An 18056-nucleotide genomic window follows, 5' to 3' on the forward strand; every position below is an offset into this window, starting at 1 on the left:
TTTATTACTCTTTTAAATTGAGTCACTTTTTTAACACACAGCAGTGACTATATGGACCTAACCATGAAACAAGAAACTTATAAAATCTTCCTTTTGCTTTCTATATAGTGATCACCAGCAGCTTACAAAACTTATCCAGGAGTCAACAACAATTGAATTGAAAGACAATTTAGAGTGTGAACTCGAGGCATTAGTGGGAAGGATGGAAGCAAAAGCCAACCAAATAACTAAAGTTAGAAAATACCAAGCCCAGGTAATTCAGTTGTCCTTCACTGAAGTTTAATAATCAAAACATATTTTTCTTCACATATATTAATGATACCATGTATGTCATAAAGAACTACCAGAGAGACATTTTACAGACGACAGTGAGTTTACTAAAATTGGCATTGAGTGAGTTAGCAAAGAAAGCTATCTTTAGTTAGATTTCATCATAAACCAGCCATACAATATCTACTAAGTGCAGTGGTGATGTCACACTCAAAGGTTTTCATGCACAGAGAAACACAGTGATTCATGTACTTAAGAGATTACTGTGACTGCTAGGACTAAGGGGATGGGATCAGGGCCTAAAAGATTGAGTCCACTTAGGCTGTTAGGCCTATCAGACGTGGTTGTCACATAGTCAAGATAGTATTTGGAGTTGAGCAGAGGTGCACAGATTTGATGTTTGTTTTAGAATTAGAAATATCAGGGCTACCTGGTGCCAAGGATAAAGTATGGAGGGATTTTGGTACCACTGATTTGAGAGATTTGACATCTACTAATTGATAGGTAGCCATATGATATACATAGTGCCAAAGTGCTTTGAGTATGTTGCCTTATTTAATTTCCTAGAAGACTTATGAAGTGGGTATATTGTTCCCATTTCATACATAAGGAAACTGAAGCCAAGTTTTCTGGGAAGTACATGTATGTCCTCAGTTAAAGTACTTGGCAGAGCTGGGATGCAAACGTGGGATCCAAAATGTGGGCTTTTAAAAAAGTACTTTTTCCAAAGTTCATGTTAAAAAAAAAAAAGAATATAATTCCTGTCAGAGTAATGTTCTAATGTGTTTCTTGTTCGTTAGACTTGACTTTATTCTAATGAAAAATTAATGTGAGCAGTTTTGCTAGAGTAAAAATAAAGCTCCCCTAAATTATTCTAAAAATAATGAATTATGAATAAAATTAAAAATCCTTTTCATATTACTACATTACCACTACATCTCTTCCTCTATCTGTAGCTTGCCTCATCTGCTCATGCCAATTTCTAGAATGCCTTTCTCCTACATATGTCAAAGTCTTTCTCATCCTTCCTTTCCCAGTGTCTCATTTTTTGCCTCCTCTGTATCCTTTTCCCTGGCTTTCCTTCTAACCTACCTATTCTGGATTTGAGTAGTCCTGCCTTAATTAATGATACAAAACTGGAATTGATGTGTGTATTTTTGTTTATTTTTTTATACTGCTAAATATTTTAAGTACTGAGATTAAGTGACTAGTGTAATAGACATGAAGCCATTAAAAATATACCTAGAATGATTTGGGTTTTTTCTTTTTCTTTCTTTCTTTTTTTTTTTTTTTTTTTCCTTTAATGTGACGGTTATTGTCAGAAGAAAATGTTTTCATTAAATTCTTCTTTTCCCTGCCTTGGTTATTTGGTATAGCTGGACAAACAGAAGATAGAGAATCAGAAGAAAGAATTAAGAGCAAACAAAAAGACTCTTGAAGAAGAAGGAAATGGCAGCAGTCGTTCTTCTGGAGTCACAGGGACCACAAGTAAGAAGGATTTTGTCAAACAGAGACCTGGAGAAAAAAGCAGGAAAAATCTTCAGTTATTGAAGGACATGCAAACCATACAGAATTCATTACAAAGCAGTAACTTGTGTTGGGATTACTGATTCCTCGTGCCAGGTCATAAATTTTATTCAGATAACCTGTACCTCATCAATCAGATGTTGACAATTCACTTTCCAGGTTTCATACTCACTTATGTTAGAATTAATTAATAGCAGGTGTTAAGGGGCCCAGGCTTCATTACCCAGGCTTCTTTTGCTATGCAGTGCAAATGTTAAACCATTTTAATGAAAAAACCAAGGAAGTTTTAAAGCCTGAGAAGCCCCCATTTCTTTGAAATGAATTTGCTGTACTGATATATTGCACCTTGTAAACAAATTACTGGGTGTTTATTTTTTTGGCTTCTTTTTTTATTTGTGGGTATGATTTTTTAAAATAGTTCTTCATACAAATTAGGTTTAAATTTTCAAAATATGAGGCTTTTCCATAGCAGGGTTTGCTTGAAAAGTCTTTTATAAATCTTCCCCTGACATGAAGTGCCCACTTCCCCTTTCCCCTACAAACATTAAATACACTTTGTTTCAACTATTGATGGAGGTTTTCTATATTTAAGTATTTATATATTTAAGAGGATTTGGGTTTTGTGTTTTTTTTTTTCTTTTTGGTATTTCAAACATTGATCAGTATTGAATGCACTCGTATTGCTTTTTAATCCACTGTTAGTTTTTTTTTTTTTAAAGACCCAAGCAATCATTTTAAGCTAACTACCTGTAAAATGTATAAAAGCATTTTTTAAAGTGTAAACTAATTATTAATAAAAGAGATTTTTGAATAAAGTTAGAATGAGAGAGAAGGGAGATGTGAAGCATACACATTTGCAGTTTTTATATGGTACCTGTTTGTAATCATGTTATTCAGTCAAGGTATTGTGGTGTTTTTAAATCTTGAAACCTGGAGAACTCCTTGAATATTTGCTTTCTTTTTGCTGTACAGTATAAGCAAAATAACTGTACACACAAAATTTTCATGTTAATGATGTAAATTATAATTTTGAATAGATCAAGATGTTACCTTTTTATAAATTTGCCACTCAAGTCAATAAAGTAAGCTTTTTTAAGGAAACACTGAAACTTAATCCTTAACAGCCTGTTTACAAAGGCTTTATTGTAAACTCAAAAATGCATTTCAAAATAGGACATTAGTATCTTGATTATAAGAACATATAGTATTCAGTACCTATTTGCCATTTTAATGCTCACACAAAGAACTAAGCCCAACAAGACTGAATTGCCTCATGGTATGTAAGATACTCTAAAAGGGCTAATGAACATGTTAACCACATATTAAGGGAATTGTTTTCATATACCTCTCCTTGAATTGAAATGGAGGTTAAGGATTATACCTAGATAGCATGACTTATTCTAGGTACCTGAGCATTAGGCTTATCAAGTCTCTTATTGAATTAATTTTTCTGCATTTGGATTTCTTAGCGTCCTAAATACCTTATTTGTGAATATCCTGAAATTGTATGTAAACGTTTGCTTGTATGTGCAATTTTCTGATGAGCAGGCTTCCAAAGTCATTGAAGTCACAACAGTGAGTTCATAAAAACAAGGAAGGTGAGAAATTGCTCTGGTGACATGGTAAATATTTCTTGTGTCTCAATCACCATTTCAACTATTAAACTTTTGTTATCTTTTTGTTTGAATTTCAGGTCATTAAATTGTATAGCCATCATTTGAATGGTAGTAAATACAAATCCTAATTAGGAGAAGAGTGATTAAATAATGCTAAATCTCACCCCATCCTTCAGCTGGGATTCAAACTGTAACCTCCAGTTTTTTATATTCTCAGGTGAGAACTGAAAACAAAATACTACTTCAGTTTTCTTATCTGAGAGTTTGCAGTAGAGCTTTAATACTGATTGGCCATTTAAATACCTGTTAAATTTCTTCTCATATAACAAATTTCACATGATCAAATCCACTTGGTACCAATTTTGCTAATATTGGATGTACTAATAGAAACTATTTCCTCAATTCTAAGACCAACAATAAGGCTAGGATTCAGACTATTGTGAATTCATGAGTGGAAAAACTAGTTTGGTTCATTTGGGTATTTGATAAAAAATTGAACATTTCTGCCTGCACTGGGTACTTCTTGGGGGGGAAAAAAATCCAAGAAATAGCTCTGCATGCCCATGTGGTCAGTCATACATACAAAGACCTATAACATAAATGACTTTCGACAAGAACAAAGTTTAAAATTAATTGAAATTTCTTTTAATTAAAAGACCAAGGGACCAGAAGCTTCTTTGTTACAGTACATTACATATGGCTCTCATATAGAGTAAAATAGTCATCAGAGTCCATACCAGCACCAAACTCTCAGGCAAGCAGTGAAGCAAGATTTCTTTTACTGGCATTGAGATTGTAAATCACTTTTACATGCGGTGTGTTCTTTGGTAGACTTAATTCAGTGGAATAAAGTAGTGAAGTAGTTTGTATAAAATTTGAGCATTGTACTTCTCACCATATGCTACTTATACAGACTTCAAAAAAATCTTTTAAGATTTTAAAGTATTGCCTTAAAACTTGCCAACTAGCTTTAACAAAAAGGGGTAAAATGTTTCTTTTAACTGGAAAAAATGGAAATTAATCTGAATGTTATAGAAGTCTTTGAACTCCTAAATGGCTACCACTTTGTCTTCTTATGGTCCCCTAAGTATATCTCTAAGGCATCATTTTGGAACACTAGAATACCCTAATTAAGTATATAAATAATGTCAGCAGCAGTTTTCAACTACTGCCACACTATGCTTTGCCTTTCACTGTATTAAGAATGAAGGGTGAAAGGTGATCAAGGTAAATCAGTTACTACATGAAAGAAAAGCCCATGATGGGGGAAAGGGTGTTAAATGGTTTTGATCTGTCATACATGAAGGCCCAATTATAGATGAGGCCACAGAAATTCAGTGTTGATTTGGTTTGAAAACTTGTTCCTCTGTGCAATAAGCTTTCTCTCATTAAGAGGTGCATTTCTAAAGTAGTCTGTACTTGTACCAGATGCCAGTTTTTAAGACATTTTTCTTTTAAAATTAGACACTTGTTCCCACTGTGGATGCAGGATTGAAGTATTTTACTATTCTTTGGGTGACTTTAGATTAGTGTCAGAAACACATAATTTCATATGGAATTGTTTCTCTTAAGCCACCCACATTGCTATAGTTCTAAACTCATCCTAGAGAGACTTTAAATAAATAAAGCATCTGTACTTTTCTCTCATAGATGGGTTCAAAATAGGGATACTTTTAACTCATAAAGCTGCCAGTGTAATGAAGAGTTCATATCAATGATGCCCCCAGTCTAACAGTCCTTTCACACAACAGTCTGGACAGGAGTGACACATTGTGCAGGAGAGCTGGCTCTCTCTGATGATGAGGTTGACCGGTTGGAAATTTCTCTCTGTAGTTCCTCTACTTTTTTCTGAAGCTCTGCTCGTTTAGCAAGAAGTTCTTTATATCTGTTGTGAATAGGTTCCTACAAGAGCAAAACAAAATTATTCAACTAGGCAATCCTAGTCAAACCCAAAGTCACATCATGTTGCACTGTTTTGTTTTTCGTTTTCATTTTCAGCAACTGGAACCAATCCCACCTTTTCTAGCCATTAGTGCAGAGTAAATTCAGGGACTACTGACACTACTAATCTTTCACTACTATTTCCAATGCCCCCAAGTATTTCCAGAGAACACCTGCTGTGGAGGTGCTCCTGGAACCAGGATATCTACAAATAAGACAATTAAAGCCCAGTAGTCAAAAGATTCCTATCATTTAATTGTTGATTTTCAGTCTTGAACAGTTCTAAGTAGTAAATATTCAACAATATATTCACTATGAAACAGAATTTTGTTAGGCTTTTAACTTTCCTAAAGCTGTTTTCTTCACATATTAAACAAGACTCCTAGAAATTAAATCAGGAAGAAGACAAAAAGAACTGATTTGTCCAAAGTCACATAAGCAAAGTCAAACTGAGAACCAGGTATACTGATAACCAACGTGGTAACTTTTTCTAATATGCATTTATAACTATGGATATTTTTGAAAGTTACAAATATGCACAGATAATATTTCCAATTATTTCAAAAGGAACAAATGTAATAGAGTTACATTACACAGATGAAAACTCCCATCATTTTTACTATACCTGTGGTTTCATCCGTGGATTCCACCTTATGTAATACCCCACCCAGAGCTCTAGGTGGCGCATGCTGGCTACTGGATAAAGAACATGATTGGAATAACTCCCATAGAGAGGATTAGTGAAGTCTTCCAGCTGGCTATTTATGTAAGACCACAGTGACACAGTCCTTTTAGGAAGATTCTATCAGGAAAAATAGGTAAACATTCACATAAGCTATTTATACTTTGGATGAGATTCGTAAAGATATATGTTGTAGTCATTAAAATGAAAAGGGATTTTAATGACTACAAAAGGGAAGGGTAGACTTGAACACTTAGATAATAGACCCACTTACATTAAAATCGAAGTGTCCTGGAAAACAGTCTGCAGTTCCTCAGAGTTAGAGTTACCATATAACCCAACAATTCCACTCATAACAATAATGAAATCATGTCTATACAAAAACTTTGTCCCAGATATTCAAAGCAATTCTATTCATAATAGCCAAAAGATAAAAAAAAAAAACAAAATCCAATCAACTAATGAATATATAAAATATATATCATACACAATGGAATATTATTCAGCCATAAAAAGAAATGACACTCTAAAATGTAGATAAACCTTGAAAACATTTAACACTGAGTAAAAGATCACACAGTGATTCCATTTAAAAAAAAAAAAAAAAAAAGAGTCCAGTCAGGTGTGGAGGCACATGCCTATAAACCCAGTGTCTCAGGAGGATACCAAGTTTGAGACTAGCCTCTGCAACTTAGCAAGACCCTCCTCAAAATATAGAAAGTGGCTGTGGTGTAGGCCAGTGATTAAACACTGCTGCTGGGTTCATTCCCCAGTTCCCAAAAGAAAAAATCCAGAAGAGACAAATCAGGGAGAAAGTAGATTAGTATTTGCCAGGAAGTGGGAGAAAGGGAATTGATTACTATCGGGCGTGGGACTTAATGATGAAAACCTGAAATTAAATGATGGGTGTTGTACAACCATTAAACTATATACTTTAAAAGAGTGGGATTTTATGGTATGCAGGTGGTCTTTTCAGTCCAGGACACACTTTAATTCATAGCAATCTTTGTGGTATAAGTACACAGCCCTGTTTTACAGAAGCAGAAATAATCTTGCCCAAGGTCATGCATAAAGTGACAGATCCCAAAGATCTAAATCAAGTATCTGAGCTTTAATCAAAGCTACCTTCCCTGGTATACTTTGTGAAGAATAAGAAGCTACTCTATATAACATTTTTTTAGAATGAGTTTATGTAGTGGGAAGCACTGAACAAGATGATTAAAATGTTCACACATCAAACAGATGTATTCTGAAAAGGAAAACATCCAATTTCATCCTTATACTAGTTCTTAAAACCAGCCACTTAACAGTGATCTCTGGAGAAGAATACTGAAAAGAAATTTTTACATAGTTATCTTCATAGTATTTAAAATCTTTATATAGTTACTACAGTGTTATTTTATAATTTAAGAATGTATTTATATACAGAATATATTTGGGGATTTGAGCTGCCCATTCAAATGTGTGCTTTCTGCTAATTATGTTTTTCTACACCAGTTTTGAAGGATTTCCATCCTACGTGGAATAATGGGAACACTAGTGCTCCTGAGATTCCCATATACTTCAATTCTCTTTAGGAGACACTACTTTCTACCCATGAAATCAGCTGACAGCTAGGACCTTCAGCCTTGTGACAGGTACTTCAAAATAGATCAGGGCCACACATATGGGAGAAAGTAATTATCACTTATAAGATAAAATATTACCAAAAGGTAACACTCAAAAAAAAAACCCAACTGCTTTTTTGTTATCTATCAGTCGTTTTTGTAGGGAAAAGTACAGAATAGAGATAAAGTACATATCACAGTTCATATTTTACCTCTTTTCCTCTCTGCTGTTCACTGTTACAGAGGAATGTTCCAAACAAGCAGCTGTATAAGTGGTCCAAAATGGTAATGAGAAAGTATTCATTGAATTCAAATGCAGTAGGAAACTGTAAATTGAACACCACATATGCATAAAATAGACTTTGTAGGCATATTCATCCGTTTCATGAGTAGAGTCTTTGTAGCATTTTTCTAAAAAATTAAGTCTAACACATTTAAAACACTATATCTAAGCTGTTACACCATTATCAGCTTGCTTTTCTGTTCAGAAATCCTTTGTCACTTTTCTCAGGTAATTTCTCCCAGACTCCTTTTCTTATGCAATCTGAATGGTCTGCCCATGTTGTTTCTATGTACACTATCAACCTAAACTGCTGGTAGCTGAATTTTGATTTGGGCAATTCTGGTAACTCTAGTCTTCTTCCAAAAATGGCAATTGAAGTTTTTCCCTTACCATAGTAAAATTTTTCTTTAAAATTTCAACAACATAATTTTGTTTTCAGGAATTAAACAGTATCAATAGTTTGTCGAAAAAAATCAACAATACACAAAACTATCCTACACATATATGTACATAATTTACAAGGCAACATAATCTTTTCAAGGAACATCCTATTGAAACAAGGTCCCTCATACCCTCTACTTTGTTAGTCTCTTTCTAATACAAAAAAAATTCATCCTCTCTAATCCAGGCCAAGGGTGTCAATGGATATTCTATTTTCACACAATTCTATTTTGGGAGATTACTCAAATGAATGATTACAGAATACAAAATGGAAAGTTTAATTCTGTCAGTATTTCAAAATTCAAGTTTCTGTTTAAGACTGTACCAACTATAGTGTGAAAAAAATTCCATGAATATTTGGATTACTTAACTGTGGATAATAATGTTTTCTAAGTACAAGCAAGGTAACATGGCATATTTCTACAACAACTAAGGGCAATTCCTAGGCCCTGAATAATTTTTGTGGCTGTGAAACTAAAGGAAGCAGGTGATCAAGCATATGCCTTAACAAAAAGCTAGCCAACTATAAGTAAATCCCATTCTTTCCCATAATAAATTCCATCTCTTATTAGAAACTTTTAATGGCCTTATTTATTAGCCAAATATGAATACATCCTGGCTCACTAAATAAGCCCATGAAGCTAAACCTATGATTAGTTTTTCATCCTTTTGGCAAAAGTATTAGCTCAGTTATGAGAAGATAACAGCTTAATCAGTGGGCATTTCCTCACAATGAAACTAAAACAGCTGGGCAATAATTTCCTAATATTTTCTTTACATGTTTAAAACATGAAGGGCCTTCCGACAACAGCTTTCTGATCTGAGCCAGGAGTAAGGGAATAGGCATGAGCACAGGAGCAGGAAAGGTATAGAATGCGGCCTAATTACAACATAATTTTCCTATTTTGACAAATATGCTATTTAAGTCTCCCTAGTAGTATTCAATTATTTATACATTTACTTCTAATGATTGCTAATAAATACTAGCTAACAAACTTTATGTTCAGGAAGAAAACATAGGCACCCTTAATACACAAAGGGCATAACTTAGGAAACAACTGAATTGTATACACATTTGCTCTGTTAAAATCCTACCCTCACACTGTAGTCACATCTATGACAATGCTTTATTTAACCCAACAGGTTTCAAAATAATCCACCCAAGCTGAAATGCTAAGGGAAAAAACTATCAAATACATAATTGACACTTCACCTATATTTAAAATAAATAATATTTTATTGAAACTAAAGTATGATTCCAAAGCCAAGCAGGGCCAGCAGTTGCCCTAATTTATATTCATGTAGCAGTCTTAACTAAAATAAAGTTTGAGACCTAACAAACTCCTGGTTAAATATCATACTGATGAGCTGCCTTCCAACTTTTGGGTTTGGGAATGATTTTTGCAAGTTAGAATTAAATCATATAATTAAGACACTGACCCTTTATCAGTGTTTTTCAGCCTGTCCTGGTAGTATCTTCCCCAAAACATCAAGTCTGTACATTAATGTTTCAAATAAATGTTTGTTACAAAGCTTTTAGGTTTAAAATACATAATCACACTCCCCATGCCTAAAAGAGCTATATCTGTCACCGTGTAATAATTTCCATCTGAATGCATTTTTCCCCTTAAAGTAATTTAAATTACTAAAATAGGATTTTATTTTGCTTGGGCTACCTAAATTATTTCTTCCCCTTCCTTAGTATTATACAGAAAAGTCTCTGGGTGAACACACTTATTTTTTAGCACTTTGGTTCATAATAAAGGAGGAGACTTCTCAGATTATTCTCAATGCTATCTTTAAATAGCTAATGGAATCAAACTGTAAAGTGTTTACTATTACTCCCAAATAAAAACATTTATGTGTCAATAAATAATACCTTTATCACTTAGAAAGATTTTAATTTCTCTTTCACATGAACTGTTAGATAATCATGACTAAATTTCCCAGCTCTGACTCCAAGCTTAAAGGAGATATGGAAGAATGAATACCCCAGATAAGTTACCTGTCTTGTCATTTGCCACACAGAGTCAATAAACTGAAGGAAAACAGGTGATCTTTCCGCATCTGCATGGTTCTTATCACCATGGCCAACTCTCTGAAGCAAAGAAAGTGAAATCTTAAGTGTTTTTTTTTTTTTTTTAACTTTTTAATGGAAAATATTTTCCAACAAAAGTAATATTTGGTCAGTATTTTTAAACTTTTCAGAGAAGTTTTTTAAAGAACACTGCAAAGGAAATAGAAATCACCTTAATTCCACCAACTAGATATATTCGTTAACATTTTGATATAAACTTCCAGATTTTTTTCTGACATGAAATGCTATAATAAGGCACTACCACCTTATTTAATAAATGAAACCCAGATCCTAAAAGATTGATAATGGAATAAGAGCAGTCAGACCTCCGAGCCCAGATTTTCATCTAGGAGATTTAATTTCCCTCCAATAAAGAACAATTACTTTGTACATTAGTCTCATAAAGCACCCCTATTAAAAATACGTTGGCCAGCAAATGACAAGTACATACCACATCAGGAGGAACCATATTAGCACAAATCTTTCAATAGTACCTGCCAGCCACCCTGCAATCATCTATCTGATTTCTCAGTTCTTTCCTCCTTTGAGCGTCTTTTTATACAGACGATTAAAACAGATTCCTGCTGCTTATTCCAAAGCAGGGATTTATTCTAAAAGTGTTGTCTACAGATTTCTGGGGGACTTGAGGTCAAAACTTTTCACAATAAAAAAGGTATTTTTATTTGCTTTTTCCAACATGTTGGCATTTGTACTAATGGTGCAAAAGTGTCGAAGGGTAAAACTTCAGTGCCTTAGCAGGAATCAATCAAGGCAGTAGTACCAAACTGCAATAGTAATAATTATTTTGTTTTACCCTTCCAGACACCATTGAAAGAGAGTTATTTTAAAAGTAGTGTCCTTGATGAACCAGGAAAGATTAATTTTCTATGTGACAAAATGGGGGAAATGTATAATGTGCTTTTGCTGCATATTGACATAAGATGGTAGAATATCCCATTCTTTCACAGAACATTTTTTTCTTAAAGAACAACTGATAATCATGAACTGTGGCTAGTTAAGACTTAGATATCTGGCAGTTTTTTTTTTTTTTTAAACAAGTGAATATATTATTTTAAGAAAAAGAACTGACAGTATTTGTTGTTAATACAAGTTATGCTTTTGAGTGAAAATTAAATTTTTAGAAAACTTTTACCTACTACACTGATCTTAAAGATTTTTCTGATAAAATCAGTGATATTAACTAAAATCAAAAAGTTCGAGAATTATTAGCCTACATTAGCCATGTAATTTGATAAGCAGATCTTTGCTTTTTTGTACCACCACATACTTTGGATTCATAGGGCTATTCAGTCCAAGTAACAGGGAATGCTTGGACTCTAATGTACTTCCAATTCTGAAATCTGGCAACCTAAAAATAAATTTTGAGGGCTCAAAATTTTGTTATTTCCATAAAACTATCTGTGATTTTCATATATATGCTCATTGTGGCTTTAGTATCTCAGGAAGATAATAAAAAAGCTATGTTTTATTCCCAACTTTAAGTTTTTTCTCCTTTATTTGTTTTAGGCCCAGTCTCCTTGTTTTAGACTCTCATTCTAAATGACTCTCATTCTTTAGACTCTCATTCTTTGTCTAGGTACTTTAATAATAATAATTTAGCCACTCTTGTTAAGTCTATAAGAAAAGTTAGAAACCCTTTGTAATTTCATTACTATTCATAGCAATTTTACAGCTGTCATTTGGAGAGGAAACACCCATGGACATGACTCAATGATATCTGATATTTCCAGATAGAGATCAGAGAAGACTCACTGGGTGAGACACCTGACTAATAGCCCTGGCTCCATGTTGTAGTCACATTTAAGATATCCTAATACTGTTCCAAAACAAATTTTTATGAGGAATCTGCCCTACTAGATAAATGATCAGTCTAAGACCATTATTTTCACAGGCCTTGCATGAGATGCATCATGAGTCAAGGTTCATTACTCACTAGTTGAAATCTGTGTCCAAAGCTTAGCCACTCTTTCTCCACAAGGATTTCAAATCCTCGAATTGTGCGATAGTACCCATCCAACATAAGCATGGCTAGGGAAGTTAGCTGAGCCGTGCGATCCCAGCCGTCACTGCAGTGCACCACCACAGACGTCTTCCCTGACTCTACCTTATCAGCAATCCGAAGAGCCCCTGCAAGAATAAGCTGGAAAATATATTTTCTAAATGAAATTTTTTAAAAATTAAATACTTCTAAAAATTTTTAATGCAGTTTTCTTGGGGACACCCACGTGGGGTGAAAAAAAATGAGTTGACCCTTCCTAAAAAGAATTCTTGAAAATGGTAAAAGATACATACATTTGATTTTAAAACTAGAAAATCTCATAAACTTAATTTGCACAATAAAATATCCAAATTAAAGATAACTTTGGGTGCTAAATAAAGGAAAAGTATGAGGGAGAGTTTTAAGAGTTAAATTCTAGAGTTACCTGTTTCTAAGAAACATCAAATATTTCTATATCATATTTTTATGCCAGCTGAAGCCTTATCTTTCTTTTAAAACAATGCTTACACTTAACCAAGTGTACCTAACAGGAATAAAATTTGATCCTTTCTAATATTGTATAGAATTTGTTACAGACTACAGAGATTTTTATATATCACACAGCACAAAATTAGCATAGTATAAACTTTAGAGTAAGCTACTTTTCTTTAATAAGCAAAATTCTCATTGGATTAATATGCCAATTTATCTGGTATCTAATTTCAGCCCTTTGATACATATGCAGAAACTCTGCAAAATAACTTACCTTTTTTGAAAAGTCTTGAGTGAAAATTGAACAATTAGACGTAACCAAGAAAGGAAACACAAAAACTATCCTTAAAAATGGACAATACAGCATTGTCTGCAATGACTGTATAATATCATAATTAAAGAAAAGTATGGCATCACAGAGATCAGAATGAAAGAAAACAGACTTACTAAACTTTCAACATAATTATTAGGCATATTCTGGAAATAGGGCACTCTAAAGCAATCTCAATCCTGACTCTATCAGAATTATTTATGACCATTTAAAAAATACATGTATGTATATGGCCCCATTCTCCAGTAGTTCTAAATAAGTCACTGTTTTAAATAAGTCATCTATTATGCAAATGTATATGCACACATAAGAATCATTAACCCAAAGCCTTAGTTAAGACTGATCAGGAAGGGTTATATCCAGAGTAGTCACTTAGTTCTTCCATAAATAGTTATGGGGTCCCTAACTATGTGACAGACACTGTTCCAGGTAGAAAATAAAGCATTGAACAGAGAACAAAGAACCTGCTTAATATTAGAAGTTGAAATTCTACTTGGGGAAGTCCAGACAGGCGCAGAAAAGACAACATGTGAGGTGTCCATGACAAAAATCTGCAAGGGGATATAAAGAGTACTGGGAGACCTGCTATTTTGCAAGGAGTGTTTGGGAAAGGCCAAACACTATATGTGAGTTGCGATCTGAAGAAAGTGGTAGGTAAGCCTTGTTTGTGGGTGTGAGAACTGGCAGAGGAGAAAGTCCAGTCAGACTGTTATGTCTTTCACCTCTATGAAAACTTGTTTCTGTTATAGCCAGCCTTTTCAAGAGAATAAAATGCCCTGATATTACTGAGATTCATACCATACTGGAAAAAAAATTTATTCATACATATAATATAAACTATATTAACTAAAATAGTTTGGTGCTGTAAACATTAAATTAGCATGTTAGGTAAATTAGTATTCACATGTTGCTCTCCAAGTGATGCAACACTCAAATGGTATTCTTCATTCAAGTACTCTACCTTATTTCTCTGAGCAGGATGGTTTTAACCTCACATCATACAACAAGTATTTACTAGGCACCTATTCTGTGATGCCCTGGTTCCTCAGGGAACAAAAAAAAGAACTATGATTTATCTAATCTAGGGCACTAGGAGGTAACAATATATGTTGTTTGATCTACAAAAGCAATGGGGTATTACCTAATTAAATGGAAAGAAAAATGAATATTTGGAGTTCAGAGAAAATGAAATGCATACAATCTGCAAAGATTTCAGGGAAGAAATGAAATATGAACTAGGATCAGAAGGATGAGTAGAATTCAGACAGAATCAGAAAGAGGGAAATAAAGAAGTACAACATAACCGAAAGCACAACACAGGAAATGTTACACACAACACAGGAAATTTAACAAACATCAAATTTAAAAGTAATTCTATCAGGCTGGGGTTGTGGCTCAGTGGTGGAGTGCTTGCCTAGCATGTGTGAAGCACTGGACTCGATTCTCAGCACTGCATATAAATGAATAAAAATAAAGGTCCATCAACAACTAAAACTATATCTAAAAACTTTTTTAAAATAATTCTAGCAAAGCAGTTATCAGCTTTTCATTGTTTAGGAAGGTATCTTCATGCTGATTTCAATTATAAGAGCCAATATAAACAAAAGGATAGAGAAAGTCATTTTTTGAGAAATAGTAACCCATCACACACCTTTATATGTTCTAGCCAGTGAGTAGATTCCAAGTTAGACAGCCAGTGAGTTTCCTCAATGTTGGGGTACACAATCTCTTTAAGTTTTCGTAATGATTCTCTCATGACGTGAATATTGTGGATATCCAGAAAAACTAGTTCTGCATTTTGATAAGCATCTTCACTTTCATAACCTCCACCCTTTGCCTGGAAAGAGGCACATATCACAGGATATCATAAGTGAATATATCCATTATCTCTGGACATCATAAAAAAATTCTGTGAAATATCCCAAGACACGAAAGAAAATGCTTATTACTAGTGCCCAGGAAACCCTATGGGAAAATGTACATGACTGAAGGCAACTTAGCACAACCATGCTATACCTCATGTTCTTTATCAAACAAGAATATGTACTTACCCTTCCTTAAGTAGCAATTATAAATATTAAATGTTAAACTTATAATAAGGTATTTAAACGTTTAAAAACACTTTACTTTTTCTACCCATATTTCAAATCCTATCCAAACAATTTCTTACAAAAGACTTCCTTCATACCTACTAAAATCACCAGACTTAAGTTCCATGTGCAGGGAGCTCATGTCTGGTTCACCCATACTAATTTACCTACCTGCCTCTTCACATCATTTTAATCCTAATATTTGCAGGATAAATTCTTTGTGATAATAGCTTGCTTCTATTTTAACCATACAATTCTTTTTAAATAAGTATGTATAAGGGCATAGGATTAACAGCTACAGAACAGAATGAGAAAATATTTGGTATTTTTCAAAATAAGCTATGACTGAAAAAGAGAACCTAATTTTTCTGGACTAAATAATTTTATGAATAAAAAATGATCCTGTCTCCCACATGACATATATAAAACTTCACTTCTTAGAGCCCCATAAGAAACAGATTAATACTAGAGAAGCCACTATAGTTATATAAAATTAAGTGATCATGACTTAAGTCTTCATGATTCATACCTTTGAAAACAACAAAACTCACCAATTCCTAACTAACATATTACCGAAAGAATAGAAGTTCAGATTTCTTGACACTAACAGGCTAAGAAATAGTTTAGATCCAGGAGTCACACAATTACAAAATTAATAGTGCTTCAGTGGGTACCTGGTAACAAGGATTACTTCTGAAGAATAGGAATAGGACAGGATGAGGGTGGAGAGAGACTTTTCAAATCAAATTTGTTGATGCAATTTTTAGAAATATGGCAGTAGTGGCAACTACAAAGAATGTGTCATAAAAATACAGAATAAAAATGTTCTGGAATCAGGTTTTAGTTATATAACTTTGTAAATACACTAAAGAGTAAAAAGAGTACATTGTATGGTAAAATGAATTATATTGCCATAAAACTGATTTTTTTAAAAAGAATAACTAGATAGTAAAACCAAAAAAAAAATTTTTTTTTTTTTTAAAGAGGATTTGGGGACAGTGTATCCCATCAAAATGCAAAATGCCAAGAGGTGGGAACAACAGTCACAAGGTCAGGCTGTTAGCAGTATATGGGAATAAATAAAGTAGTAGACACATGGCAGACAAGAGAAACCTAGAGTATTTGTTCTATTTCTTTGCTTTGGCTTTCTTCATTTAGAACTACAGATGAGTACAAAAGGTTAATTTCACAAGTGCATCTGAAATTGGGAGGGGTCTGTTCATTTAATGGTTGAAAAATACAACAACAGAGGTAAATTTAAGGGCCAGAGCTATCTAAGCCTTATACACTCTTATATCTGACCAGCCATCTATCCCTTCCACTCACAGCATAATAAAAATTGAGCAGGACAGAGGCAATGAACAAGAAATCTGGATAAAAGTGTGTGTGTTAAGAAGGGAGGGGAAATTAGGATTAGGAGTGGTAGGGGAAGAGGTGTGGGTGAAGAGTGGGAAAGACAAATTGGCGCCAAGAAATACTAGAAAGTAAGCCTTCACATTTTTTAAAAAAAATATTTTTAGTTGTAGGTGGACACAATGCCTTTATTTTCATGTGGTGCTGAGGATCGAACCCAGGGCCTCACACATGCTAGGTGAGCCACAACCCCAGACCCACAGTTTTTAATGCTACATAAAAACAATTAAAGAATGCTCATTGAAATGAGCACTTTTGACTTTAGGGCATGCCTAACTTTTGTGCTGTCGTCTAACTTTTCTTCTGAAAGTTCAGGACAACTAATTTCACCTTAAAACAAGTAGCAGAAAGATGACTGATATACAAAGACATCCTAAAAATATATGAGCAGCATTCATAACATCCCTACAGACAATGCCACATAAAAGTGAAACCATCTATCTTCAAGCAAGCTAAAGACATTTTTTAAATCATACCAGGCATGAGAACAACATAGGACTAGAAAAACTCAAATGAATTACAGAAATTCAGGAACAAATTACAAATAAAAGAAAATATCACTTCAGGAATAAAGACTAAATTACAAAGAATACAAGCTCAACTGAAACAAATGAGTGAAAAGGAAAAGTCTTAAATCAAAAAGATATTAGAAAAACATTAAAAAAAATTAAAAAGAAAGTGGCAAATGATGGATAGGTAAAGAGCCAACATGCAAATAGCAAGAATACCTGAAGAAGAGCGTCACATATAGAAAACCAAATACTAAGAACTATAATTAAAATGTGAATTTTTTAATACTGAAAATTACAAAGCGAAATAGCATACAAGCATACCTGAGAATACAGACCCCAAACACCTAACATTAAGACATAATCTGGAAAAAAAAAATGTTGTAAATCATTTGGATATTCACACAAAATCAGGGTCTTAGATGAAAAAAAGTTTTAGTTTTTCATCAAACTTGTTGAAACTATGCCAAAAGAAAATGGAATAATGTATTTCAGGTACTCAGGAAAATCAACTGAGCCGAGTACTTTATATAAAATAAAACTGAATTTCAATTATTAAAAAAAAAAAAAAAAGCTGCTATCAGTATGCAACTATGCAACTACTCAGATGATGTTCCCATGCTGAAATAGTTACTAGAGAACAACTTCAGAATACCTCCAAAGAGGGGAGGGACTAGAAAGATAAAAAGAAAAAAGTGGCTGCATTGGTTTTAATATCCTTATTCCTAGCAGATTGCTCACTGTCAGGCGCCTATCATCCGCCATTTGCCTGCCTCTC

General features: G+C 33.7%; 2 protein-coding genes across 4 annotated transcripts in view; one reads left to right on the top strand and one right to left on the bottom strand.

Moving 5' to 3' along the window:
• Positions 1-6518, top strand: part of Cep57 (centrosomal protein 57) — a 40797-nt gene extending 34279 nt beyond the window's left edge. Inside the window, exons 10-11 of the mRNA XM_047516737.1 lie at positions 109-253; positions 1647-6518. Of these exons, the coding sequence (XP_047372693.1) occupies positions 109-253; positions 1647-1880 (379 nt within the window). The 3' untranslated portion in view covers positions 1881-6518. The remainder of the gene's footprint in view (positions 1-108; positions 254-1646) is intronic.
• The window catches only part of Mtmr2 (myotubularin related protein 2), a 109570-nt gene continuing 93995 nt past the window's right edge, over positions 2482-18056 (bottom strand). For all 3 annotated transcript variants that reach the window (XM_047516733.1, XM_047516734.1, XM_047516736.1), the window contains 6 exons: positions 14918-15103; positions 12399-12605; positions 10373-10465; positions 7856-7969; positions 5980-6156; positions 2482-5315 (listed from right to left, as the gene is read on the bottom strand). In XM_047516733.1, the coding sequence (XP_047372689.1) occupies positions 5154-5315; positions 5980-6156; positions 7856-7969; positions 10373-10465; positions 12399-12605; positions 14918-15103 (939 nt within the window). In that variant the 3' untranslated portion in view covers positions 2482-5153. The remainder of the gene's footprint in view (positions 5316-5979; positions 6157-7855; positions 7970-10372; positions 10466-12398; positions 12606-14917; positions 15104-18056) is intronic.

The sequence above is a fragment of the Sciurus carolinensis genome, chromosome 11 (genome assembly GCF_902686445.1).
Source record: "Sciurus carolinensis chromosome 11, mSciCar1.2, whole genome shotgun sequence".
Taxonomy (NCBI): Eukaryota; Metazoa; Chordata; class Mammalia; order Rodentia; family Sciuridae; genus Sciurus; species Sciurus carolinensis.